Source organism: Ochotona curzoniae, unplaced genomic scaffold, assembly GCF_017591425.1.
Source record: "Ochotona curzoniae isolate NIBS_2020 unplaced genomic scaffold, NIBS_Ocur_1.0 scaffold_4505, whole genome shotgun sequence".
Classification (NCBI taxonomy): domain Eukaryota; kingdom Metazoa; phylum Chordata; class Mammalia; order Lagomorpha; family Ochotonidae; genus Ochotona; species Ochotona curzoniae.
In genome coordinates this window covers 1,536,702-1,564,007 of record NW_024467118.1, presented here as the reverse complement: position 1 = coordinate 1,564,007, position 27,306 = coordinate 1,536,702, and the positions used below count along the sequence as shown (strand labels likewise).

General features: G+C 63.8%; 1 protein-coding gene across 6 annotated transcripts; it reads right to left on the bottom strand.

The window, feature by feature from the left end:
• Positions 1–2,689: 2,689 nt before the first annotated feature.
• On the bottom strand, positions 2,690–25,932 carry ACOX3 (acyl-CoA oxidase 3, pristanoyl). Of its 6 annotated transcripts, XM_040966197.1 has the most exons (18): positions 25,861–25,932; positions 23,099–23,249; positions 22,000–22,233; positions 21,328–21,402; positions 20,405–20,494; positions 19,617–19,757; positions 19,079–19,167; positions 15,023–15,119; positions 14,326–14,508; positions 12,047–12,169; positions 11,140–11,260; positions 10,081–10,197; positions 9,833–9,967; positions 8,224–8,339; positions 6,811–6,985; positions 4,747–4,814; positions 3,471–3,557; positions 2,690–3,032 (listed from the first exon to the last, which is right to left on the bottom strand). In XM_040966197.1, exons 2-18 carry the CDS (start codon positions 23,240–23,242, stop codon positions 2,913–2,915), a joined length of 2,115 nt encoding a protein of 704 aa, XP_040822131.1. In that variant the 5' UTR covers positions 23,243–23,249; positions 25,861–25,932; the 3' UTR covers positions 2,690–2,912. The 6 variants fall into 6 exon arrangements, with proteins under 6 accessions (XP_040822131.1, XP_040822127.1, XP_040822128.1 ...); XM_040966193.1 differs by lacking the exon at positions 25,861–25,932 and having other exon boundaries at positions 23,099–23,405; XM_040966194.1 differs by lacking the exon at positions 25,861–25,932 and having other exon boundaries at positions 9,833–9,977; positions 10,091–10,197; positions 23,099–23,405.
• Between the last annotated feature and the right edge of the window lie 1,374 nt (positions 25,933–27,306).

The window sequence follows — 27,306 nt, the reverse complement described above, 5'->3', positions numbered from 1 at the left end:
TGGCTACAGGGCTCCACGTGGTGAGTTTGGCCAGAGAGCACAGACTGCAAGCAGGAATCCCACAGCGGCTGCTGAATGAAGCTTGGCCTGGGGCCTTCCTGCATCCCATGGAGGCAGAGGCAGCCCGTCCCCGCCCCTCAGGCAAAGGCTGTCCTGCTTAGATGGCCGCAGTCCTCAGGGCCACTGGTCCTCAGCACAGCTGGCCATGGGTGTGGACAGGAGGGCAGCGTCCCCGGCTGGTGTCCCCTGGCCCTGCCCTTGCCCCGCCCTGGGGTCCCCAGGCCCTGCCCTCGCCCCGCCCTGGGGTCCGGGCCCCCTCAGTGGCGTGATGAACAGCCAGATCCTCCTAAGATGACACTGCTTGTGCAGGCTTGGCTCCCTGCAGACGGAAACAGGCTAGGAGTGGAGGAATTTCTGCAGATTGGACGGAGGCCACTGACACAGATCTTGGGGTGGAGCAGTCCTGGGCTTTGTTTTTCCACCCCCAGGGCTCAGCCCCCGGAAGATGCGTGCTTTCTCTCTCAGGGGACTCTGGTGGGAAGTGCAGAGCCCAGAACAAGATGGGGCAGCCTGAGGCGCTGGGCCCACAGCTGTAGGTGTAACCTCACGGGAGGCTGCACTCGCCCGCTGACCCCCACAGAGCCCCAGCCTCCTCCCCAGTGAGAGCACATCGCCTTCCCAGCAGGCAGAATAGAGTGCCCAAGGGGCTGTGCCAGGAACCTGGAACCTGGTCCCTCCTGCTGCCTCTGGGGTGCACGTGAGCAGGGAGTTGGCTGCACCCCAGGCACCCCAAGGTGCGACGCAGCCGTCCTGGCCACAGCTTGGCCCACTCACCCCAAGAGGCGTGGAGGAATGTAGAGTTTCTACCAGTCTTATTTGTGTGCAAGAAATTAAGTCTGCACATCCCCCCGCCCGCCCCCGCACTGGAGGACTCCACACTGTTAACATTGCGGGGAAAGCAGAGCTTGCCGCTGTTGTCTGCAGCAAACGGACACGGGCTGGGGGGCAGCCAGTACACCAGGGCCGGTTCACACCCCAGCTGCACCACTGCCAACCCAACTACCTGCTCAGGCACCTGGAAAATGGGCAGAAGCTATCCCAAGTGCTGGGGCCGCCACCTTGCCACGCAAGACATGCGGCTGGAGCTCCTGGCTGCCGGCTCTGACCTGGCCCAGCCCAGGCTGCTGCAGGCCTCGGGTGTGAAGAGTGGACGCAGATAGCCCTGGAGGCTCTGCCTTTCAAATGACCGTTCCAAAGCTGACCTGGCCCCAACCCCCCTTGTAACCACAGACCAATGGCCACCCTTGGCCCTCTGCTCTAGATGGGACACCTGCCACTCATCTGGGGCCCCCGTGCTGTCCTGCTGCCCCTGCATGGTCACTGCAGCTACCTGGGCCCCAAGGCCCGTGTCTGTCCCCCAACCCCGCCCTGTAGGGCTGGCAGCAATGATGCCAGCCCTCCCTCCTCCTCCTGGGCTCTGAACCCCCTGCACTGGGTCTCTTCCTTCTCTATTGTCCCCATTCTTCCAGCTGCCTGCTGGGGTCCCTGCTGAGTTCTCACTTGCTAAGATCCCTCAGGCGGGGAGGCAGCTCCGCCCGGTGCCCTCTGCAGCCCCATGGCCTCTCAGCTGTCCTCAGCTGACCCTGCGGACACTTGGGGGACCTGGCTCTACCTGGGAACAGTATTTGCAATTGTCCTATTTTCATCAACTCCAAAGTCATTTTACCGTATTGTTGCCTGTGCACCTGACTCAATTCCATTCTGTGGGCAGGGCTGGGGGACAGGCAGGACAAGGGGTGGGCAGGACTGGGGGAGTGGCAGGGCCGGGGGGATGGACAGGGCTGGGGGATGGGCAGGGCTGGGGAGGGGCAGGGCTGGGGAGGGGCGGGGATGGACAGGGCTGGGGGAGGGGCAGGGCTGGGGGAGGGCAGGACTGGGGGAGGGCAGGACTGGGGAAGGGACAGGGCTGGGGGATGGGCAGGGCTGGGGAATGGGCAGGGCTGGGGGAGGGGCAGGGCTGGGGATGGACAGGGCTGGGGAAGGGGCAGGGCTGGGGGAGGGCAGGGCTGGGGAAGAGGCAGGACTGGGGGAGGGGCAGGGCTGGGGGAGGGCAGGGCTGGGGGAGGGGCAGGGCTGGGGGAGGGCAGGGCTGGGGAGGGGCAGGGCTGGGGGAGGGCAGGGCTGGGGGAGGGGCAGGGCTGGGGGAGGGCAGGGCTGGGGGATGGACAGGGCTGGGGAAGGGGCAGGGCTGGGGGAGGGCAGGGCTGGGGAAGAGGCAGGACTGGGGAGGGCAGGGATGAGGGAGGGCAGGGATGAGGGAGGGCAGGGCTGGGGAGGGCAGGACTGGGGGCAGGCAAGTCTGGGGAGAAAAGAACTGTGGGAAGGGCAGGCATGAAACTGCCCCCACCCACTGCCCCTGGGGACAAAGAGAGGGAGCACAAGCCATCCCGACATTCACACACCCACTCATTCTGACACCCCATGGGGAAACACCTGTTGAAGGGTAGCTCCCTGCTCCCCCTAAGAAAGTGACCAAGCCTTGGGGCTCCTGAGGACCAGGTTGCTGTCCTGACAGCTGGCTGTGGCCGACAGCATCAGCCCACACGGTTCTCACACAGCCAGGCGAGCTGACTCAGAGCCGCCCCATTTGGCGCTTAGCAAAGCAGAGCTTTGTAGAAATTATTTCCTGTTTACTCAAAAGATTGTATCTGCAGAAAATGTGGAATAATGAGCATCCCGTGTTATGACGCCAGCTGCACTGCGGGTCACCAACACGCCCCTGGGGTCGGCCCGAGCCCCTTCTCAGCCCGGTGGCGCTGTGGGCCGGAGGGGTGTGGCTGCAGCGGCCTGACAGCCTTGCTCTGCACCCTTGGTAGCCTCCATCGGGTCCGGTGCAGGCCCGTGCTGGTCAGCTACAGCTGTGCCTTCAGGCGCCCTGGCACGGGCTTGTGGACGGCCTGCTCCGCCCACCAGGCAGGCCGCTCCAGCACGCTGCGCTCCTGCAGGACACTGGTCCAGAGGTTCTTGTAGAGCTGTGGGGGACACGCGGGGCCACGTGAGTGCTGAGCCACACAGGGGGTGCCTTGGGTCTCACGCACGCACCCCCTGCACCCTGCCTCAGCTGTGTCAAAGGCACAGGAAATCCCCCACGGTCGTCTTGCAGAGCCTTGATGATTTACGGCCAATTTATGGACACACTTTATTTCTGAGAAGCTGGGATTGGGAAAACTCAATTATAGTACAGCCCAAGACGTGACTGACTTGGGGAACAGCTCCATGCTTCCCATGGGAGTCCTGTGGCTGCTTGGCCTCAAATGGGTCCTTGGACACCCCTCCCCCACCCTGCTAGCTGGGCTCACCATGCCTGGTCACATGGTCCTCAGCCCTGCTGGCCCATCCCACAGCGGGGTCCCACTGCTGTCACCCCGACTTCCCCTGACCCCACCAGCCCTGAGGGGGTTTCTGCCTACCTGGCCATCAGCCTTGCCGATTGGCGAGTCCAGGATGAAGTCGGGGGGAGCGATGACATCCACCAGGGCCACAGCGTCATCTTTCAGCTGTTAGGGAATGGAGCCCAGGCTCTTGGTGCCCGGCCAGCTCCACAGAGACCCCTGAGCTAGGTGCCCGGCCAGCTCCACGGTGACCCCCTGGAGGCTGTGTGCATGGCCAGCTCCATGGTGACACCACCTGCCCCTATCCCCACCCCGTGCTTGGTGCACAGCCAGTTCCATGGTGACCCTCAGGGGCCCATGGGGGCTGTGCCTGCTCTCTGTGACAGGAACCTGAGCAGACACAGGGCCCTTCCTATCCAATCCTCCCCTTCCTAGCCTGCACTGCGGGGTCCCCGGGAGTGCATCTGAGTACTTTGATGCATGGCTGGTTGCTCCATGCCACGGGGTGGGCTATGGTGCCCATCGGCTATTGCCTTCCCAGGTAGCCCCTGGCCCTGACCTGGCAGGACGGCTGCTTCTCCAGTCCGAGGAGCCAGACCCAGAGATTGGGGGCAGGGGTGGGAGCAGGGCAACCTTGTGCTCCCTCCAAGGCCTGTGATTACTCCGAGACCCCAGGATTGTCTTGAAGCACAAACCCACTCCCGGCAAATACTTGATGACACACCATGGGCAGTCACCTTTCATGGGGCCCAGGAAGAGGGCAGGATGCAACGACCTGCGGAGCGACAGAGGGGACGGCCCCTCATATCGAAACCACACCTGCCCTATTGCACATAGAGGTGCTGCTGTTCCTGGTCCACAGGACCACGTGCCAGCCCCTCTGCCTGGCTGACCTCGGTCGCCAAGGGAATGAGGCAGTGGGGACATGGCTGCTCTGTGGCAGCAAAGAATGCTGGGGACCCCGGGCACGACCAGTGCCACCCTGCAGAGTCCCCGCTGACACAGCAGTACCTTGCAGCCTGGGGCTATGGTGGTGGGCGGGGCTGAGGCAGGGAGAGAACCAGCCCCAGAGGCAGGACTGCCACCTGAGCCATGGGAGAAGCGGCGGGCGGCCCGTGGGACTAACTCTCATCCCAGTGCCAAAGACTTTCTGGGGCTCAGTCAACCGTTGCAGCAGCCTCTGCAGGCGAATGAACCCCAGGCCTTAGTTCAGCATCACCCTCGGCTCAGCAGCCAGGACGCAGGGCTGCAGCCCGAGGGCAGAATGCTGGCGGGTTGGTGTGGCCCACGCAGAGGCCTGAGCACCACTGCCCGCCCTGCCCGGAGCACGGGACCGCACCTGGAGTTTGCTCACCTGGGCACACAGGTCCAGGATGGCAGCCTCCAAGCTCTTGCCCGCCTGCTCCCCCGACAAGTATCCACCTGCAAACACAGCCCCGGTCACACGAGCACGCCAGGAACAGCCCTGCAGAGGCCTGGCCCTGAGACGGGGTGACCAGCTCAGGGTGCAGACTCAGTTCATGGACAGTTCATGGCCATGGGGCGGCGTAGGGAGCCGGCCCGCCACAGGTGGGAGCGTGGGGCTGGGGGCCAGAGGGGCTGAGCAGCACAGGGGATGGAGGGAGGCTGTGCCTGGTTTTCCTGTGGGTCCGAAGGCCCAGGGGACAGAGCCTGGTGTGCCTAAGGCTGTGACTGGCAGGACCTGGGCGTGTCCCTGGCCTCCTGGGAGGTATTGGGGGAGTGGTAGGTGTTGCCTGGCTAGTCCTAAGCCCAGAACCACACACAGCAGGGAGGGACCCACTCTCTCTAGGGCAGCAAAGCTCTGTGGCCCAGGGCGAGGGCATCGGGAAGGTTAGAACACAGCGGTAGGTTGGGCCAGTTACCAGACCCTCCCCTGCCCCCACTTACTTGCCCCTGACCCAGGAGCTGACTTCAAAGGGACTCTGGGCCAAGGGGAAGTGGCAGGTGCAAGACCCCACCCTAAGCAGCTCAGTGATGCAGTCTAAGTGTCTCCTCTATCTCCAGTCCCGTCAGCTGTGACAGGTGCCTGCAGTCACAGCAGGGCACCCCCCCACACACCCTCAGCTGTGACAGGTGCCTGCAGTCACAGCAGGGCACCCCCCCACACACCCTCAGCTGTGACAGGTGCCTGTGCAGTCACAGCAGGGCACCCCCCCACACACCCTCAGCTGTGACAGGTGCCTGTGCAGTCACAGCAGGGCACCCCCCCACACACCCTCAGCTGTGACAGGTGCCTGAAGTCACAGCGGGGCACCCCCACACCCTCAGCTGTGACAGGTACCTGTGCAGTCACAGCGAGGGCACCCCACCTCAGCTGTGACAGGTGCCTGTGCAGTCACAGCAGGGCACCCCCCCACACACCCTCAGCTGTGACAGGTGCCTGTGCAGTCACAGCGAGGCCCCCCCACACCCTCAGCTGTGACAGGTGCCTGTGCAGTCACAGCGGGGCACCTCCCACACCCCCAGCTGTGACAGGTGCCTGAAGTCACAGCGGGGCACCCCCACACCCTCAGCTGTGACAGGTGCCTGTGGAATCACAGCAGGGCACCCCCCTCAGCTGTGACAGGTGCCTGTGGAGTCACAGCGGGGCACCTCCCACACCCTCAGCTGTGACAGGTGCCTGCAGTCACAGCGGGGCACCCCCACACCCTCAGCTGTGACAGGTGCCTGTGGAGTCACAGCGAGGCCCCCCACACCCCCAGCTGTGACAGGTGCCTGCAGAGTCACAGCAGGGCACCCCCCACACCCTCAGCTGTGACAGGTGCCTGTGCAGTCACAGCGGGGCACCCCCCCACACACCCTCAGCTGTGACAGGGGCCTGAAGTCACAGCGAGGCCCCCCCACACCCCCAGCTGTGACAGGTGCCTGTGGAATCACAGCAGGGCACCCCCCTCAGCTGTGACAGGTGCCTGCAGTCACAGCGGGGCACCCCCACACCCTCAGCTGTGACAGGTGCCTGTGGAGTCACAGCGAGGCCCCCCACACCCTCAGCTGTGACAGGTGCCTGCAGAGTCACAGCAGGGCACCCCCCACACCCTCAGCTGTGACAGGGGCCTGTGCAGTCACAGCGGGGCACCCCCACACCCTCAGCTGTGACAGGTGCCTGTGCAGTCACAGCGAGGCCCCCCCACACCCTCAGCTGTGACAGGTGCCTGTGCAGTCACAGCAGGGCACCCCCCCACACACCCTCAGCTGTGACAGGTGTTTGTGGAGTCACAGCGGGGCACCCCCCACACCCTCAGCTGTGACAGGTGCCTGTGCAGTCACAGCGAGGCCCCCCCACACCCCCAGCTGTGACAGGGGCCTGAAGTCACAGCGAGGCCCCCCCACACCCTCAGCTGTGACAGGGGCCTGTGCAGTCACAGCGCCCCTTCCCCCCACCTCTGGGAGGTCTCACCTCGGTAGAGCAGGGCAGTGTGTTGGCTCAGAGACCACAGGGAGTAGAGTGCACTGAGCCGGCCCAGCACAGCTCGCAGCGGGCCTGGCACACTGACATGGTGCGTGTAGCTGAGGAACCGCTGTACCACCGTGAGCTCCATGAAGGCCAGGGCCAGGGACCGGCAGTGATAGACCTGAGAAATGGGCACAGGGACTCTGCTCAGAGCCCCGCCAGGACATACCGCCAGGATGGGGCACTCAGGCATCCCCAAGGGAACGTGGCACCATGAGCTCTGAGACCCGGGGGACTCCATGTGGAGCCTGGGGGACACAGCTGTGGGAGGCCACATCAGGGAGCCCACGGTGCCTCTTGCACATCTACTGGAGTACACATTAGGGTTTGGGGTGCTGCTTGGGAGAAGCCCACTGCTCGAGGGTCTTCCCACTGGCCCTGCACACGCAGAGGATGTGGCTGCTCCAGCCCCTTTCTCACTTGTCACATCCACAAACACAGACCAAGCCAAGCAGGGCCGGGGCGGGCGGCCAGGGCGGGCAGCCTGGGAGGCAGGGCCACGGTGCCTCCCTCGGGCCCAGCTGCGTCTCTCCGGCCCAGCGTCCACAATACAGGCTGACAGTCACAGCTTCCTTTACGAGCTTTCCTTCCTCCCACCACCTCTTCCCAGATTGCTGTCTTAATCAGAAAAACAACACGTGGGGTTTGTGGCTCACTACCGCGTGCACGCACTGTGCCTGATGGAACAGGACCACGCAGGCAGGGGTGTGGAGCTGGGGCAGGCGTGCAGGGCCGGGGCAGGCGTGCAGGGCTAGGGCAGGCGTGCAGGGCCGGGGCAGGTGTGCAGGGCCAGGGCAGGTGTGCAGGGCCGGAGCAGGCGTGCAGGTCCGGGGCAGGTGTGCAGGGTCAGGCAAGCGTGCAGGGCTGGGGCAGGCGTGCTGGGGGCCTCCTGTGGCCCACACCCATCAGCATGTGGCTCTGACGTCCAGATTCATGCTCAGAGATGCTTCAGACCCGGGGTCAGGCGCTGGGACCCGCGTCCATGCATGAGAACCAAGCCCACCCTCGGCCATGGTGGCAGAGATGGGGCTATCCCCACCAAAGTTAGGAAGTCCTAGGCAAACACCCGAGGTATAACAGAAGGAAGACTCCCGGGGCTGCTGCATCACACAGGGACTGTGTCGGGGTAGCGTCCAGGGCCCCGCTGTGCACCCCAAGTGCCCAGGAAGCCACGCCACAGATCCTGCAGTTCCAGCTCTGGCCTACAGGCTAGACACCATGAGGCGGCCCAGCACCCTGGCCTCTTGCACACGTCCCGTGGCACAGAGCAGCCAGGTGAGGCATGGCAGGCTAGCAGCAAGCAGACGAACAAGGAGCCAGCGACCCCAGGGACAAGCGTCAGACCGGCTCGTGCCGCACCTGGCAGTTGCTTCTGGCTTCGAAATCACTGCATCCGGACGCTCTTTCCCAGTGGAGTTTCTGACGAGTCTCCCGGAGCAGGTAGCAAACCAACCATTTATATGCGGCCAGAGGGGCTTCAATACGAGAGAGGGGGAAGAGGGAGTGGCCACATGGCATCTGAAACGCATCACACACCTGCCCCGGGCCAGCCAGCACCATGCACACGTGTGCGAGGGAAGAGGCGGGTCCAGGTTTGCAGGCAGGGGCTGGGTGGCACCCAGGCAGGCACTGGGGGTTCCTGGCTCAGCCGCAAGACTGCCCTGCCTCATGCAGGATGAGCTCCAGGTCCCTGGTCCCATGCTTGGTCTGTGCGAGACATGGTGCCATGGCAGAGGCCAGCACGGAGCACGCACGTGCACTGTCCATGTGGCCCACTGGTGCATGACGCACTCTGTGCTGGGGCCGGAGCTCCCCCTCGACGTGCTGTCCACTGTGAAACTGACCAGGCCAGAGGGAGGCCGCGGACACACAGCATGCAGGAAGCCCCTCCTCTCAGGGAGGACTCCCGGGCCGCGGGTGGGGGCTGGGGACCTAGACCAGCCCTGGGCCTCTGAGGCCAGGAGCCCCTCGTGCCAGGCAGCTGCTCACGGCTCAGAGCTCATGGGAGACAGAAGGGGGACCCAGTGCCAACGGGGTCTTAGGATGCCCTCGGACGAAGGCCCTAGGCCTTACACATGGTCTCAGCTACCCATAGGCAACTTAGGTCCAACAAGGAGGAATGGAAAATTCAAGAAATAAAAATTCCATATGTGTAAATGGCTTGGTGTTCCAGGCTGTGTGATGATGCAAGCTCACACTTGCATCATGGGGTCAGTGTGTCCCTCACACACACACACACACAGGTCCCCACAGGCCTCCACCCTGTGAGTGTGTGAGACAGTCCCCACAGGCCCATTGGTGTAGACCTAACAGGTCCTCTGCCCTGTGTGTCGTACGTGAGGGACACACGGTCCCCAGGGGCCCTCTGCCCTGTGTGTGTGTGTGAGACACACGGTCCCCACAGACCCTCTGCCCTCTGTGTGTGTGAGACACACAGTCCCCACGGGCCCTCTGCCCTCTGTGTCAGCACATCAGGGACAGGCAGCCTGCGTGCCAGTACTCGAGCTCTGCTTCCACGTGTCCGTGGACCTCCGGGGTGCCACCATCTGTGCCTCGCTCCTCTGCAGACTTGACAAGGCTGCACCACCCTACACACAGCACTGCAGCCGGGGAGCCGAGGCAGGCATGCCAGGCCCTGCCCCCAGCCTGCAGCTGAGCCTGGGCAGGGACAGAGGCCAGGAGGCAGTGGGGAGTGAGCGGGCAGACACATGACGTCATGGCCAAGGTTCAAGCAAGGGCACATGGCAAGCCAGCGATGCCAGCACTACGCGGCAGGATGAGAACCAGCTGGCAGGGACTCAGGCTGCTCTCTGGGCCACCAGGCAAGGGACGGAGGAATGAGGTTCTGGGGAGGGACCCTCCAAGTCCCCTTGCAACGAGTGTCCCGAGAACAGGTGAAGGCCCACATAGCGCCTCCCTGGCTGGGCCTGGAGCCTCCCACGTCCGTGCCCAGTGCAGCACAGCTCACCTGCGGGATCCAGCCAGTCGGCTGCACAGGAGCCCGTGAACCGCTGGCCCAGGCTGCTGGGGTAAGCCTGCAGGAAGTCCACCGACTTCAGGGGGCTCCTCAGGCCGGCTCTGTCTGAGACACGCAAAGGAGAGTCTGAGAGAGACTGGGCATGCTCCACCACGGTAAGTGACCAGGCTGAAAGCTGGGGTGCCCCTGCCCCATCCTCCTCATGGCTGTGCTGGGTATACCTGCCCCATCCTCCCCACGGCCGTGCACAGGTAGTCCAAGCAGGTAGTTGCTGGTCTGTTGCAGGAGGACACTGTTGTCGCCCTCGTAGGTGCAGTTAGGGTCGTTGTCATCCCGGAGCTTGCCCAGCCGGTTCACTGCAACGAGACCCCAGCTCATCGCGAGCTGTGCACCTTGGGTGGGGCGGTGGCCCAGCTGCAGGTAAAGCCACAGACGTGGGCCGTGGGGGCTCAGACACGTCCTGCAGGGTTCCAGCCAGCACTGGCGTACGCTGAGCTAAGCATCTCAGAGCGGCCGGGAGGCCAGGGACTGCTGAGTGGCTGACGGACAGCCAGTGCCCACAGGCCAGGCGGTGGGGGCTAGAGGATTTGTGGCTGCCCGGCCCCCTTACTGGAAAGGCACCCACAAGCCCCCAGTGCCCCACCCTCTGAGCCTTGGTCCCTGGGCGGGGACACACTCAGCTGCAGCCCACAACACTGTGACGAGTGACAGCTTGTTCCCAATCACATATTTAAGAGGGCTGAAGTGGGAGGGCAATGAAGACGGGAACGGAGTCCAGCAGCAGGGCGGCATGGGCAGTGCGCAGTGGCCAGCAGCTGCCACGCCCACTCACTGCTCACCAGCACCTGTCCCACCACACGGGCAGAGCCACCGCCCACCGGCTCACCCAGAGGCCAGCCCCTGTGTGGCCATTCCTGAGTTCATCAAAACCAACTCAGGAGTTTCCCATTGGAACTGCCCAGGTTTGAGTCCCGGCTACGGCTGAGAGGCGTCCAGCATACCTGCTCACCCTTTCTCCACAAGCTGCCACCCCCAACTTCTGACCAAGATGCGGGAGGTGCTGGAGCTGTGGGCTCCGTAGCACACTGCCACGTCCATTACCAATGCCATCTTGACTGCCACCTTGACGGCGCAAGAACAGCTAAGCGGCCTGGAAGCGAGTGTGTGTGGTCGTGTTCCAATAACTCTATCCTCCAGCAGCCTGCACGTGGCTGTCTCACCATCTGCTGGCCCTGGCCCAGCCTCAATCGGGCGGCAAAGCTCAGACCACCGCTGCCGCACGCCTGTCTGAAACCTACTGGCCAAGTAGCCGTGTCCTCCGCACGCCTCCCGACACTCCTGGATCCCACGCTGGGCAGTCCACGAGACCAGGGGTTTGCCACCTGATGCCAGGGCGTGGATCTCACGGCCAAGCTCCTCCTTTGGGGGAAGGAATGGAACCGGAGCTGGTGAGAGATGTCAGACCTGCCCCAGAGCCCCACGGGGACGGGGCTGGCCTCAGAGCCCCACGGGGACGGGGCTGGCCCCAGAGCCCCACGGGGACGGGGCTGGCCCCAGAACCCCACGGGGACGGGGCTGGCCCCAGAGCCCCACGGGGACGGGGCTGGCCCCAGAGCCCCACGGGGACGGGGCTGGCCTCAGAACCCCACGGGGACGGGGCTGGCCCCAGAGCCCCACGGGGACGGGGCTGGCCTCAGAACCCCACGGGGACGGGGCTGGCCCCAGAGCCCCACGGGGACGGGGCTGGCCTCAGCACACACGTGCACCACACTATCCACTCGTGATCTGCTCCAGAGGCCCTGGGAGCAGGAAACCCATCCTAACAGGGACGCAGGCATCCCGCGACTCTGGGCCTGTGTCGAAGGTTCTGACTGGCATCTTCTCTGCCTGGGAAGCGGCACCAGGGATCCACGGGAGATCCACTCATGGATGAACCGTGCAGGTCAGCTCCAGCCTCACCCTGCAGTAGTTGCACGTCCATGCTGGTGCTGCCCCCTGCCTGCTTGGTTGGCCCCACCCAGACTCCACAGTTATCTGAGCAAGGACTAGAAGCATGAAGTCCACAAAGGTCAGGGGAAGAGTGGGCCCGGCCAGCATGGGCTGGGAAGCAGGACAGCCGCTCAGGTCCCAGTGATGCAGGGAAATGCAGCTGCACGCCTGTGCCTGTGCTACCCACGCCGACTCCCCAGTGCCACCCAGCCTCACCTGCCGGGCACTCCGCTCTCCCCCGAGCAGGTCCTGCTGGAGCTCCACTAGGTCCAGGAAGAGCGACTTGGAGAAGTATTCCAGGGCGAAGATGGCCGCCAGGTAAGGAAGCAGGCGCCATTGCTGCAACGGGGGGGGGGGGGGGGGCGTGCAGTGTCAGCACCCCCTGGTTCCGGGCAGCGCACACACTTCTCTGGGGTCTGAGCCCACCAGGAGACCCCACCCCAGGACCCTAGGATTCCGCCAGATTAGCCGTCCCATGGCAGCTGCTGCGTGCAGGCTTGCGGCCAACCTCAGACGTAGCCCCGGAACACCTATCGCTCACAACAGCCCACCCAGACCATGGCAGCGACCAAGGGCTGGCCCAACAATGGCAATGAGAAAGGCAGCCCATGGAGATGGACTTTAGGCCTGACACATGGGCAGGCTGGCATAGTGCATTGGGAGCCTGGGGAGAGAAGGAGGTGCAGGGCTGGGGTTCCCATAGAGCCAGACACCCCTCAAAGCACATGGGGCGCAGCTTTATCCATGCTAAGCTGGAGCCTCAACGGGCTGGGGTGGGCACGAACAGATGGGCAACAGGTGAGTGAGGGATGGATGGTGGCAGCGTGTGTGTGCATGGAGGCAGTGAGTGTGTGCATGGAGGCAACGAGTGGGTGTGCATGGAGGCAGTGTGTGTGCATGGAGGCAACGAGTGGGTGTGCATGGAGGCAGTGGGTGTGTGTGCATGGAGGCAGTGGGTGTGTGTGCATGGAGGCAGTGAGTGTGTGCATGGAGGCAACGAGTGGGTGTGCATGGAGGCAGTGGGTGTGTGTGCATGGAGGCAGCGTGTATGTGCATGGAGGCAATGAGTGGGTGTGCATGGAGGCAGTGGGTGTGTGTGCATGGAGGCAGTGGGTGTGTGTGCATGGAGGCAGTGAGTGTGTGCATGGAGGCAGTGGGTGTGTGTGCATGGAGGCAACGAGTGGGTGTGCATGGAGGCAGTGTGTGTGCATGGAGGCAGTGGGTGTGTGCATGGAGGCAACGAGTGGGTGTGCATGGAGGCAGTGTGTGTGCATGGAGGCAGTGGGTGTGTGTGCATGGAGGCAGTGGGTGTGTGTGCATGGAGGCAGTGAGTGTGTGCATGGAGGCAACGAGTGGGTGTGCATGGAGGCAGTGGGTGTGTGTGCATGGAGGCAGTGAGTGTGTGCATGGAGGCAGTGAGCGTGTGCATGGAGGCAATGAGTGGGTGTGCATGGAGGCAGTGTGTGTGCATGGAGGCAGTGGGTGTGCATGGAGGCAGTGTGTGCATGGAGGCAACGAGTGGGTGTGCATGGAGGCAGTGTGTGTGCATGGAGGCAACGAGTGGGTGTGTGTGCATGGAGGCAGTGGGTGTGCATGGAGGCAACGGGTGTGTGTGCATGGAGGCAGTGAGCGTGTGCATGGAGGCAATGAGTGGGTGTGCATGGAGGCAGTGTGTGTGCATGGAGGCAGTGGGTGTGTGTGCATGGAGGCAGTGGGTGTGTGTGCATGGAGGCAGTGGGTGTGTGTGCATGGAGGCAGTGTGTGTGCATGGAGGCAGTGGGTGTGTGTGCATGGAGGCAGCGTGTATGTGCATGGAGGCAGTGAGTGTGTGCATGGAGGCAGTGGGTGTGTGTGCATGGAGGCAGTGAGTGTGTGCATGGAGGCAGTGAGTGTGTGCATGGAGGCAGCGTGTGTGTGCATGGAGGCAGTGAGTGTGTGCATGGAGGCAGTGAGTGTGTGCATGGAGGCAGCGTGTGTGTGCATGGAGGCAGTGTGTGTGCATGGAGGCAGCGGGTGTGTGTGCATGGAGGCAGTGGGTGTGTGCATGGAGGCAGTGAGTGTGTGCATGGAGGCAGTGAGTGTGTGCATGGAGGCAGTGTGTGTGCATGGAGGCAGCGGGTGTGTGCATGGAGGCAGTGTGTGTGCATGGAGGCAGCGGGTGTGTGTGCATGGAGGCAGTGGGTGTGTGCATGGAGGCAACGAGTGGGTGTGTATAGTGACAGGAGAGCCGGTGTGGACAGTGCACCTGCACACACTATGAGGACACACCTGTGGCCTGTACACACCACGGGGCACACATGTGACCTCACAAGCACACACTCGGGGCACACCTGTTCCCAGCATCCTCCCTGCCTCACTCCCTCCCCTGTTCCTCACTTCAGCACAGACCAGGCCCCTGTTCAGCCTCGAGCAGCCTCTATCTGCTGCCCCGCCGGCTGCCTCAGGAGCCCCTGGCCGGGAGGTGGCCAGCGGAAGAAGGACGTGCAGACCCGTACCTGCACCTGGTACTCCAGCACAGGCACTTCCTCCTCGTCCGTTGGCCCGAACTGACGGCGTGTGGCGGAGAAGCGCAGGGCGATGGTCACCGCCAGCTTAAGGTGCATCACCGCCACGTTCATGATGCAGACGCGGCCTGCGGACAGGCTGCCCAGCGTGGCGCCCAGGCGCTGCCTGGTGTCCTGGCAGGAAGGGCGGGCCAGAGTGGGACGGCGGGACGGCAAGGGCCCGTCGAGGCACCCTGAGCCGCAGCCCTCCAGGCATGGGTCAGCAGCCAGCAGGGACACCCAGAGGACCAGAAGCAGCTGCTGGGGGTGCCTGCGGGGCCCACACAACGCACTTGCTTCCCCAGGTTTGGGCGGTGTGAACGCAATCCCCCCCTGTGGTCGGAGCACGAGAGTCCATGTCTCCCGTGGGCCTTGGGTCCAAGCACCCCCAACAGGGGCCCCTGCTCTCTCTCCAGCACTGTCCCTCCCCGCACTCCGCAGGACAGACCCCCTGGCCCTAACAGTGCTGGGAGGAGTCGGTCGTCCCTCCCGGCCAGGACCATGTCAGCCCAGGCCCCAGCACAGGCTAGGCAGCTGCCCCCAGGTTCCCCTGCTGGCTCGGGGCAGCAGAGGTGCAGCCCAGCCCAGCAGGTGGCGAGGTCTCCCTTGGGGTGCTGAGCAGGAGGCCCCGCAGGACCGGCTGCCCTACCTTGAAGCGGGTAACATAGGCGCCCTCGGGGGTGACGTCTCCAACGCGGTTGAGGAGGTTCTCCCGGGGGATCCTGACCTTGTGGAACATGGCAAACCTGCGGGAGGGAACTGTGGGCTCTGTTCCAGCTCGCACCAGCCCCGGGGCGACTCCCGGGGCACCAAGCCCCAGACCATGGCAGGAAGATGTGAAGCCAGCAGCCTCCCACAGCCAGCCTGGCCACCAGGGGGTTCTGTGGGACAGGCTGAGGACACGGTCCAGGGCAGGGCCAGGCAGGTAGCACCTGGGCAGCGTGCAGGACTCCACGCAACCACTGGCCATCTCCCCAGGGACCCACAACAGGAGGGGCTAGGCAGAGGAAGCCGGGTGCTGCGAGCTCCAGCCCCTCCCACAGAGCTGGCAGGAACCCATGCCCTTGGCCCACCGTCTGCTGCCTTGCCAGGGCGCACATGACCAGGAAGCTGAGATCCAGTATCAAACCCAGGCCCTTGGATGAGACGCCAAACCCCTGAGGCACACTCTCAAACACAGGAATCTCTGAGCTGGCTTGGTGACGTAGCAGGTAAAGTTGCCGCCTGCCACACTGGCATCCCTTACTGATGCCTGTTGATGTTCCAGCTCTTCTACTTCTGAGCCCATTCCTGCCTACTGGCCTAGGGACAGAAGAGAGCCCGAGTGTCTGGCCCGTCAGCCCCACGAGGGTGAGGGTCAGGATTAGGGTCAGCTTTGGCCTGGTCCAGCCCTAGCTGCGTTTCCATCTGGGAGTGAACGAGCAGATGGAAGATCTTTCTCCTTGCATCTCTTTCAAATAAATCAACCAACTTTACAGAGACACACTGGGGCAGCTCTGACTCCCATGCCTTCCCTCAGCCCCAGACCAGCCATGTGCCAGCATGCTGTCAGGCTGGCACAGGCTTGGGGCCCGTGTCCCCGTGTGCAGCACGTGAGACAGTGTTGTGGCTGCCCGGGGGCAGGGCTTGTGGGGGCCCGTGTCCCCGTGTGCAGCACGTGGGACAGCGTCATGGTTGCAGGCTTGGGCATGAGCTGCTGCAAAGTCACAGCAACATGAGAATGGTATGAGTGCAGTGCCAGCCTTGCCAATACCAACTGTCCCTACATCGAGGCATTTATTTCAGAGCCCTCAGGTGTGACGGCTTTGGGCACTGCACCTGCCAGCCAAGCAGAGTGGCCGTCCACACCCCATGCCTGCCCCTTCCCACCCGAGTTGCTGCCCATCAGATGCCAGGCTAACCCAGCTCTGCCTCCATTGTCTGGGTCCTGTCTCCTCCAAGTCTGCGCCTGCCTGTGCCTGCCCCTGCCCACTGTCACCTGCCCGTGCCCACTGTCGCCTGCCCGTGCCCGCTGTCGCCTGCCTGTGCAGCCCTGTGTGTCAGGCAATGAAACCCCCTCTGCCTGGCTCTCCAGAGCTCTGATCACCAGCTTCCTCCACCACACGGGGACACAGACCACCCCACACTGCCCACCGGAATGGCCACGCCCCTTCTGGACCCCTCTGACCTTCAGAAGTCCTTGGGATGAGGAGGTCCTCCCAGCCTGACCTCTGCCCCAAGAGCTCCCCTGCCCCCACAAGATGGTCCTAGGCAGCATGTCGCACCCTCCAGGGGGCCGGTTCTCTCCATCCACACAAGGTGGATCCTGCCCTAGGGGTCCAGGAAGGGAGGGCCCGTGCTGGGGCACCTGCGACACTGTGGCTGCCTCCTGAGCAGCAGCCTGGGACTGAGTCCCTCCCACAAGGCCACAGCGCCTGGTGCCCACTGCACACTTGACCCCTGGGGCAGGGGTGCCACTGCCAAGCCCCTAGTCCCAGGCAGCCCCGCCCAGGCCATGTACGGAGCACCCTGGAGCTCCGTGGGTACGCCCACGTTCCAGAGCGCTGCCCGCGTCCAGGTGGGAGCCTACCTCCGCGGTCACCCTGGAACACAAGCCAGCAGCCCTGCCCCACAGCCCCTGGCCAGCTCCCCACTGTGTGGGCCGCTCCGCCACCCACCCAGGAGCCCCCTTGGATCCCGAAGGCCCGGCCTGGCACCCAGCCCCGGGCTGCCAGCACATTCCTTGAAAGCTGAGGAATGCTTTGTCAGGCGTGCGTCTGTAAATGGAAAATGCCCTTTTTAAGGAGTGGAAAATCTGTACTCTCACAGCCCCAGGCAGAGAACAAATCCCAGGGTATTTACGCTGCGGACGGCGGCGTGTGTGCGCGCTCAGCTCAGAGTGAAATTCCACCTGCTCTTTGCTAATCCTCTTTGCAGGGCACCATGAGGGCCATGCCAGGCGGGGTCAGGCGGGGCCACACCAAGTCAGAACTCAGCACAGGCAGAGGAGTATGCGAGAGACAGAGAGGGGAGGGAGAGCTGACTGCGTGCAGCATCGTGGGCCAGGTACCAGCAGCGTGCAGTGTGAGGGCTGTATGTGCTGTGCTCTACATGTGGCAAGGAGTGTGTGTCACACGGCAGACACCAGCTGTATGTGACACAGGGTTGTGACACGGGTCTGTGTGTGACGTGGGGCTGGGTACAACATGGTGTGTGTGTGTGAATGTGACATCAGCCACATGAGATGTGGTGTGTCTGACACGCCATACAGGACACGGAGTGTGGTGTGCATGTGTGTGTGTGTGTTGCATGTTTGTGACCCAGAAGCACAGAAGTCCCCAGCTCCAGCTCCAGGGCTCAGGCCCTGCTCCCAGCAACACGTGCACCGCCACCCCAGGCCTCCTGCCCCAGCTTCTAGCAACTTCCTTCCTTTCTCAGTGCTACCCCCAGACCTCGAGTCACGGGGACTTCCTCCAGGTGTCTGGTGGGTCCCCAAGGCTGTGCCTCCCTCGGGGCAGACACCCACCCTGCGCTGTTGGCTCTTGAGCCACATAGCAGGAACCACGGCACGCCCCATCTAGGAGCCGGGCCACATCCTTGGGAATTCCCCCCAGAAAACAAAGTTCTGCCCACAAATTGATACCCTTCTTCTCAAAATCAATGACACAGACATTTTTAACCCCCAAAACCACGGAGTCGTAATGTTAACGTGTGAAGCAACTGGGGCATCAGGCCATCTCCTAGCCCGGGATGCCCGTGAAGACACTGGGCAAGGATCCTGGCTGAGCTCTGGAACCAGGGCGCCCTCTGCTGGGGCGAACGAGCAAGTGCCTGTGCAGCCCGGCGGGTGTCCCGACGCCCAGTGGACGCATGGATGCGTGGGCGCAGCTTTGCTTTCAACAAGGTCTTTTAACTCAGCTCCCTGAGTCAACTCCAGCTTCCTGCCTGTTCTGACGGCCCAGGCAGAGGCCTGGGCTATGCCAGCCCAAGCACCCTGCTCCTTATTCAGTGTTTGCACTGGTTGGGGGGACACTGCCGCAGCCTTCTCTGATGCCCAGGGCAACATGGCCTGACTGGTACATCCAGCCCTGGGGAGGCGCCCGTCCTATTTGCCACCTGACTCTCCTGGCCCTAGCCTGTCTGGCCCTGAGGCTGGACTCCAGGCTCCCACCCGCCCCAGGAGTGCAGGCTCAGGCCATGAACTCTGCACCTGAGACACAGCCCACCCCCAAGTCACGGGCCACCTCCCCCACCCACGCAGCCTCCACCTGGCCCTGCTGCATGTGCTGCGCCTTCCCAGGCCTGACCTGTGCCAGCCATGCCAGCCATGCCAGCGCTCCCATCTGGCTGCCCAGGCCTTCCCTGCCCCTTGCCATGGAGCAGAGGTCAGCAGGCTGCCTGGGCAGGTCACCCAGAGGGCATGCCCTTTTCTGGGAGCAGCAAGCCTGGGGCTGCAGGTGGCAGCTGTGCACCTCACGTCCCTGCCACCGCCGCCCTGGCCACCGCCGCCCCAGCACAAGCTGAGACCCAGCAGGGGGCGGTATTGGCCTGAGTGTGGGGAGCTGCCAACTGCCTGGGAGCCACTGAGCCGGGGGATCCGAGGTGGACACAGCTCTGGGGGGGCCCGGCAGGCCCTGGAGGGTGGCCACACAGCTTGGGAAGTGGAAAGACCATCCGGGCTGAGCGGTCCCCAGCACGGAGTCCCGGGCACTCCACCTGCACTCACCCATTGTCCAGGCCATTCTGCCCCAGCTTGCTTCCGATGTCTCCGACCATCACCCCTGGCATGGGCAGCAGGGTCTTCGGGTCTCGGATCTGTGCACAGTGAGCCCAGCCGCTGTTAGGGCCACTGGGAGACTGAGATGGACACATCAGGGGACCCCGGAGGCCAAATCAGGGCTATCTCAGGACAGCTTTGGGGCACAGGTGGCACAGGGAGAGGGGGCCATGCTAAGGTCCCAGGGCTGCCCTGGAGTTCCCAGGAGGCCCTAGCCCAGAGACGGGGGTCTATATGAGAGATAAGACGGGGCTGCATGAGCGGAGGTGTGTGTGGCACAGGCCACGGCAGCCACAGGAGCCACCGGGGCAGGCGGCCCGCAGGGCACTGGGCATTTCCCACCGCCATTCTGGACTCCTACGAGGTTTCAAAAAGTTGAGCACACGGCTGCGCACGCAGGCGACGGGTGCCGTCGGGGAAGCCGCCGCTCTGAGCGCAGGGCAAGGCAAGCCGCAGTGCACAGGCACGTGGCCAAGGGCCGCCCTACCTGCACCAGGAAGGGGTGCAGCCCGTGGCACTGGCCGCCGGCGTACAGCTGTGCCAACACCACCGCATGCGTCGCCGACTTGCCCATGTTGCCGACCCAAAACTTGGCGGCTTCAAAATCGGGCGAGTGGATGATGAATTCCTGCGGGGCGGGGAGAGGGGCATGTCAGCCACGCAGTGGGCAGCGTCCTCCTTCCCCACTGGGTCTGTATGCGGGCAAAGCTTGCAGGGGTGAGGTCAAAGCTGACTGTGGGGCCGGCACTATGGTGCAGCACACTAAGCTTCTCCCCGTGCTGCCAGGCTCCCGTATGGGCATCTGTGTGAGTCCCAGCTGCTCCGCTTCCTGTCCAGCTCCCTGCCTGTGGCCTGCCTGTGGGAAAACAGTTGAGGACAGCCCAAAGCCTCGGGACCCTGCACCCGCGTGGGAGACCCAGAAGAAGCTCTTGGCTTCTGACTCCGGAACAGGTCAGCTCTGGGCAGTGGAGCCATTTGGGGAGTGAACCAGCGGATGGAAGATCTTTCTCTTTGTCTCTTCTTCTCTCTGTAAATCTGCCTATCATATAAATAAGTTTTTTTAAAGGCATGATCAGAGTTGCTAGGGGCCCCAACCCTGGGGGGCCATACAGCGAGCAAAGGTATAAATGTGACCTGAATTCACACAGAGACCCCCAAGCCCTGGCGTGGGGGTGGGAGCCCACGGCAGGGCCACGCAGCTCTGGGCCTGCCTCTCCAACGCGCCTGCAGAGGTGCGGGCCCTGGTCTGGCTCACTGGGCGGGGAGAGCACACACCTGTGAAGCAGGGTCGTAGTGAGCAGTTGTCCGCAAGGCCTTGCTGTTGCTCCCATGACTGAGCTCCGTCATCGCAAAACACCCGAAAATCTGCACAAGCAGTGTGAGGTGGGAGAGAGGCCCTCCATGGGGCTGGGGAAAGGGGGGAGGGGAAAGGGGAGGGGACGGGGAGGGGGAGGGAAGAGAGAGTTGGGGGAGGAAAGGGAGGAGGGGACAGGGAGGGAGGGGAGGGGATAGGGAGGAGGAGAGAGGGGATAGGAAGGAGGAGGGGGAGGGAGGGGCAGAGAAAGGGGGAGGGGAGGGGATGGAGTAGGGGGAGGGAGGAGAAAGGGGAAAAGGAGGGAAAGGGAGGGAGGGAGCCGGGGAGGGGAGGGGGAGGGGATGGGGAGGAGGAAGGAGGAGGGAGGGGATAAGGAGGAGGAGGAGGGGGAGGGGGATGGAGAAGGGGGAGGGAGGCCCTCTGCTGTCTGGGGAAAGGGGGGAGGGAAAGAGGGGAAGGGAAGGGGGAGGAGAGGGAGGAGGGGATAGGGAGGAGGAGGGAGGGGAGGGGAGGGAGGAGGGGGAGGGAGGAGGGGGAGGGAGGAGGGGGAGGGGATGAAGAAGGGGGAGGGAGGAGGGGGAGGGGGGGAAGGAGAAGAGGGAGGGAGGAGGGGGAGGGAGGCCCTCCACGCAGCCAGTATGCGCTGCCCAGTTCTTTCTCCTCACAGCAGCGTCACGTGCCATGGTGGATGGCCGCCATGTGAGGGTAGCGTGGTCTCGCCTGTCCCCACAGGGGGTGGGGGCAGCAGGAAGCACTGACTAGCACAGACACAGGGTGATCACATGGCAGCCGGCCCGCCGGGGACCCCAGGGGAAGGACAGCCCGAACCCATCCCCCCCCCAGCAGCTAGCCGGACCCCAAGGAGACGCAGGGCCACGCTCACCTCCAGGCTTCTGATCTTCTGCAGGAACTCGAGATGCCGCTCAGAGCCCGAGCTGTAGATGGCTGAGCCGAAAACCTGGGGAGACCCCGTCACGGAGTCAGTGAAGGTGCGGGGTCACAGGAGGGGTGCAGGTGAGGGGGACCCCAGGGTCATGGAGTGACTGAAGGTAAGGGGTCACGGGGTCATGGGGTCACAGGTGAGGGGCTGGACCCCCCATGCACTCCCGACACCCTGTCCGGGGGTTCTTCCACCCCAGCTCAGAGGAGTGGCCAACCGAGGGGACGAGGGGACCGGGGGAACAGTTGTGGAGGGCCTCATTCCAGACCACGGGAAAGCCACCTTGAACTTCAGATAGGAACCCCAGAGAGAGGGGGAGGATGAGAGAGCCCAGTACCCCTCCCAGCCACCCACGCATGGCTGACGTGGCGCCACCCCCCAGAACTGAGACGGGAGGAGCCCCACTCAGCCCAGGGCCCCACCGTGCCCTCACCAGCCACCCATGCATGGGTGATGGGCATGCCACCCTCCAGAACTGAGACGGGAGGAGCCCCACTCAGCCCGGGGCCCCACCGTGCCCTCACCAGCCACCCATGTATGGCTGATAGGCATGCCACCCTCCAGAACTGAGACGGGAGGAGCCCCACTCAGCCCGGGGCCCCACCGTGCCCTCACCAGCACGTGCAGCAGGAACTTGGAGGCCAGGGACCAGTCGTACATGCCCAGCGAGTGCACCAGCACCAGCACCTTCAGGGGACTCTTGAGCGCGTCCTGCACGCCCAGGAAGTCGTACTCCAAGACCCGCTTGCAGCGCAGGAAGGTCAGCTCCCGGTACTTCTCCAGGCCCGGGCCGGCCCCGGGGGAGCGCGCGAAGAGCGGGTCCTTCTCCAGGGTCGAGAAGATGGTTTTCTGAAAGCATGAGGGGCCGAGATGCTGATGCTGGCGGGGAGGGCCGGGACAGAACCACCCGGGGCAGAGCCGGGGCTGCGGAGGAGGTGGCCAGCGACAGCAGAATGTCCTAGCCACCCGCAGGCCGTGTGCCTGACATCGTCCTCGCCACCAGCCACCGCCCGGTAGCCTGGAGCCCCGGCTCTGCAAACCACCAGCCTGTCCTCGTTACAACCCTGGCTGTCACGGGCGTTTGGTTACTGTCCCAGGGCAGGGGGCTGTTAGGACCCAGCCACATCACGCACGGCCTGTGGGCCCTGCCCCCGTCTGAGAGCTGGCGGGAACCCTTGCAGGCCACAGGCCTGTTCGCTGGAGGGGGGGCTGGCGAGGACGAGCCCTTGGCTGAGGTGTGCACATTTCACAGTGAGAACCAGGAGGTGAACGGGATGGAACGGAAGGGCTCTGCACAGGCGAGGACAGAGCCTGCTGGGACATAAGGGGTGGTGTGAGGAGGGGACAGGGGAGCAGGAGCTGCCAGCTGACGGATGGGCCGCGGCAGGGACGTGAGGCCTGGCCTCAAGCCTCGAGGCTCGCAGGGGCTGCCAGGCAGGCAGCAAGCCCCGTGTTGACCCCGGTGAATGTCCCGGGTCCGGGGCATTTTGGAGGAAGGGCTGGGAGACAGACAGACCATGCCCCGTCAGCGTGTGAGGCCTGAGCCCCTTCCACTTGTGCCAGCAGGTGGCTGTGGTCAGGGGCCTGGTGGCCAACAGCCACTGCACCTGCTGAGCTGGGGGAGCCTCTTCCATTCACAAGGAATCCCAGGGACCCCCAGAGGGTGGGCCTGGAGGACAGAGGGGCTGAGCCACTAGGGCCACCCCAGGCTCACCTTGAAGAGCAGAACGTCCTCGCCGTCCAAGAACCGCGCCAGCTGCCGCCAGTCGAAGGACGCCCGGGCCCGGTACGCTTGGAGGGGCCCCGGGGGCAGATCAGGCAGCAGGGCCTCCACACGGGCTTCCGCCGTGGACGCCATCAACAACCTGCAGGGAACACACAGCAGCCCCGGGAGGGAATTCCATTGCCTCCCACCGTCCCCCAGGGACAGGGCGGGGTGGGGGGACGGCAAGGAGAGGCAGGGCTGGGAGACTGTGAGGTGGGCACACCGGCCTCTCCTGGACCCAGGCATGAGTGGCAGGCACAGCGGTTGCCATACGAGCTCAGTGGGCAGACACATGGCCAGACAATGCTGGAGACCTGCCCTCCGCAGCCATGGCCTTGCTCCAGGGCACCTTAAACTTGGTGAGTGAGGGGGGTCTCAAGGTGCTTCCGTACCACTCCCCAAAAGCTCGCTGAGACACAAGTACATGGTCCCTGCGACAAGAAGGGACGACCGGAGCTCAGAGAGGCTGTCCCTTCCAGCAAGGTCTGCCCCGTGGTCAGGCTCTTCCGATATCCCCATAAAACAATGGGAAGGGGCCAGTGCTGTGGCATCATGAGTTAAGACACCACCTCTGATGCCGGCATTTCCTATGAGCACCAGGTTCAAGTCCCGGCTGCTCCACTTCTCATCCAGTTCCCTGTTAATGTCTTGGGACCCCAGAACCCATGTGAGAAACCCGGAGGAGCTCCTGGCTCCTGGCTCCAGGCTCCTGGCTCCTGGCTCCTGGCTCCAGGCTGGCCCAGCCCTGGTCATTGCAGACATTTGGGGAGTGGACCAGCAGGTGGAAGATCTCTGTCTCTCTCTCCCTACAGCCCTGCCTTTTCAATGAAACAATGTTTGGGTTGTTTTTGTTTAAGGCATTGGGAAATAAGAGTGCAAACTCAGCCTGGGCAGAAGGCGGGCATGATGGACCTGCGGGGCGGGCCCAACAGGGAAGGCGGCACAGAGCGGAGCCGGCGCTGTGGCGGGGAGGGTCCCACATGGGCGCTACTTGGAGTCCTGGCTGCTCCATGTCCCATGCAGCTCCCTGCTTGTGGTCTGAGAAAGCAATGGAGGACGGCTCAAAGCCTTGGGTCCCTGTGCCCACGTGGGAGACCCAGAAGAAGCTCCTGGCTTCAGGTTGGCGCAGCTCCAGCTGCTATGGACTGCTATGGAGCCCTCGTATTGAGACAGTGGGCAGGGAGCTGCCGGGAGCCAGGCAGCATGAGTGCCTCCCAGCGGGGGGTCCCAGGTGCTTACAGGGGCCTGGGCTGCACTGTGAGGTTGTGTGGTGGGGTAGGTCACACAGCCCGAGAACACACCAAGGCTGACCTTCATGCACATCACAGATGGCCGAACTGGGTGACAGGTGAGTGGCTGCTCAGTCGAGCGACCTTTAGGAGAGACTGGGTGCTCAGGCTGGGAGTGCCAGCTCCACGAGGCTCGGTTAGAGCCTGGCTTCCACCCGGGGCTGGGAGGTGGATGCCAGGGCCCAGGCAATGGGGTTCCCGACACTTCCCGGAAAACCAGGATGTACCCCACCTCCAGCCGGCCTCAGCAGGTGCTGCGGGAGCGAGGTGGGCTCTCTCACGGGCACTGCCTCTCCCCCTGTCTCTTTACTTCTAAAGTAACTGCAAAGACCACCAGCTGAGCCACCCGATGGACTGAGCCGGGCCCTGTGCTTGCCAGCACACACAGGAATCTGGGCTGGGATCACCTCAGACAATCCAACTGCCGGACTCAGAACCCACAGTCTGCCATGGAGTGCAAGTGCCAGAGCCAAGCCCCTCAGAGGCTCAGACGGCGCAGTGGACAGCATAACCAGGTGCACATGGAGGATATGGCGGTCCATCGGAACCTGCAGAGGACACCTGGCACCACAACAGAGGACAGAACTAACCAATCAACTACCCCAGCCAGATGTTGGCAGTGAAAAACCGGCAAACGGAGACTCTAAGGTGGACTATGTCAATCAGTGGATTCTGCAGCGACCTCATCGTGCTTGGAGTGGCGAGATTGGCAGCAATTCAGAACCGTTGAACTATCAAAACCACTTGAGCAAGAATCTCGGAGCATGCCCCACATCAGGGACCTGGGGTGGGTGGGAGACTGGGTGGGGCTTCTCCCTTTATCTTCCCCTTTACCCCAAATACAGGAAAAAACCAATGTGGAAATAATAGTCTTACCCACTTTCCTGTGGCCCTTGAACCTTTTTGCCCTAATTAACTATGTGAAGATTGTCAAAAATAAAGGAAAAAATGGGGGGAAAACCCCACAAAATAACTGCAAAGGCCACTTGTCACCCGCTGCCTTGGCCGCCCCGTTCCCTCCCTCCCTACTGGCCGTGCAGCCTGCAGCTCGCGCTCTCCCAAGCCCCAGCCGGACCCCGAACCTGCCCCTCCCCGGCCAGCCTGTCCGGCACACCCCAGTGCCACCGGGCCTCCCGTGTCCTCCCCAGCCTCCACCGCACCGGACACGGGACCCTTCCGGCTCTCTGCACTGCTTCACGGCATGTCAGGGCTCCGGCCCAGCGCGCACCTGCCACAGAAACGAGCCGTGGGCCGCGCAAGGTCGCACGTCGGCCACCCTTGATCCCGGCCAGGCCGGAGGGGTCCACGCCAGGAAGGGGCCCAGGGCAGAGTCCGTGCTGCCCGCCTCCGCTCTCGCCCACCCGGGCCCAGCAGCTCCCGGCGCGCCCCGCCCCGCGCCCCTGCAGCGGGCTCGGCCCGGACCTTCGGATTCGCGCCCGGGCGCACAGCAGGTGCTCGGCCGAGTTCGCAGACGGGCTGCGGCCTCCCGGCTTCCGTCCGCGGCGTCAGGCCCGTGACGCGCGCCTCTGACGTCATGCGCCGGCCCCTCGTCGCCTGGCAACGGCCGGTGGCGTCGCGGCTGCAGCCCCGGCGGCTCGGGTCTCCGCGCGCTGGGGACCTGGCCTGCGCTTTGCTCTGGAAGTTCCTGCCAGCGCTGCGGCTGCCACAGGACCCTGGCTGGAGGGCCCCGGCCCCTGCGAGGGCCGAGTGGGGCCATGGAGGGCGAGGCCAGCGGAGGTGACCCTGTTCGTGTGTGTGTGTGTGTGTGTGTGTGTGTGTGTGCGCGCGTGTGTGGTGGGGGATTTATGTATTTGAAAGAGAGGCACAGGCAGATCTTTCATGGTTCTAGTTCACTCCCCAAATGTCTGCACAGCCCGGGCTGGCCGGGCCCACTCCAGGAGCCGGGGCTTCCATCCGGGTCTCTCTTGTGGGCAGCGGTGACCCACAGTCCTGCGGCTCCCAGGGAGCCTGGTGGGAGGCTGGACAGAAGCAGAGGACGCCAGACTTGAACCCGGGCACATGCTGGCCACCGGCCCGGGAGCGTGGGGATTGAGCTGATATTCGGATCCAGGAGCAGCTCCAAAAAGCTGGCCAAGGGCCAAACAGGAGCCGGTGCTGGTGTGGGGCGGGCAGGCTGTATGTGGGGCTGGCGGGCTGTATGTGGAAGGAACCAGCGTGTGTCGAACAGGCCAGTGGAGTCTGGGCCACCTGGCAGGCAACGAGCCCTGCTCCTCATCACAGCATGGCGAGGGGCGAGGGGCGGGCTTTCAGCAGGGAGCTGCTGCCATCTCAGACCAGGTAGCGTCCTGTAGCCATCCGGAGCCTTCCGCCACTTCCTGCCAAACGACAGACCCACAACACTGTAAAATGCTTAGTTAAGCTTTATTTATTGTCACTTGACAGGCACATTTAGAGTTCTGTCACTGGTCACTGCACCAATGGGCACGATGGCCAGAGCTTTCGCCAGGTCTCTGATGTGGATGCAGGGTCCCAAGGCTGCTGCTTTTCCAGGCCATTAGCAGAGAGCTGTTTCAGAAATGGAGTAGCTGGGACTTGAACTAGAATCCATAAGGGATATTGGCACCGCAGGCAGAGGGTTAGGCCGCTAAGCCATGACGCTGCTCCCTGGCACGTTCACTGGTCCAAAACCGGCACAGCGGGGTGCGTGCCCAGCAAGCGGAGCCGCAGGGCTTGGGTCTGTGGGCAGAAGGGAGGCTAGCCGAGGCCACTGCCACCTCCATGGCGATGAGCAGGCAGGAGAGACGTGGCGGAGAGCAGGTAACTCCAGGTCCGCTTGCTGCTTCCCAGGTCGGTGGGAGCCGGCCTGTTTGGGGACGAGCTCTGCTGTAGGGGAGAGGTGGCACCGGC

What these genes read in the sequence shown, in the direction of transcription:
- ACOX3 (XM_040966193.1), bottom strand. Translation starts at nt 23,395, where the DNA reads ATGCCTGGGTCCAGGAGAGGCCGGTGTGCCCACCTCACAGTCTCCCAG. An exon ending in AGGACGTTCTGCTCTTCAAG is followed by an intron (nt 22,234 to 23,098) that starts GTGAGCCTGGGG and finishes TCATGCTTTCAG; the next exon opens with AAAACCATCTTCTCGACCCT. An exon ending in ACTACGACCCTGCTTCACAG is followed by an intron (nt 19,758 to 20,404) that starts GTGTGTGCTCTC and finishes CCCGCCCCGCAG; the next exon opens with GAATTCATCATCCACTCGCC.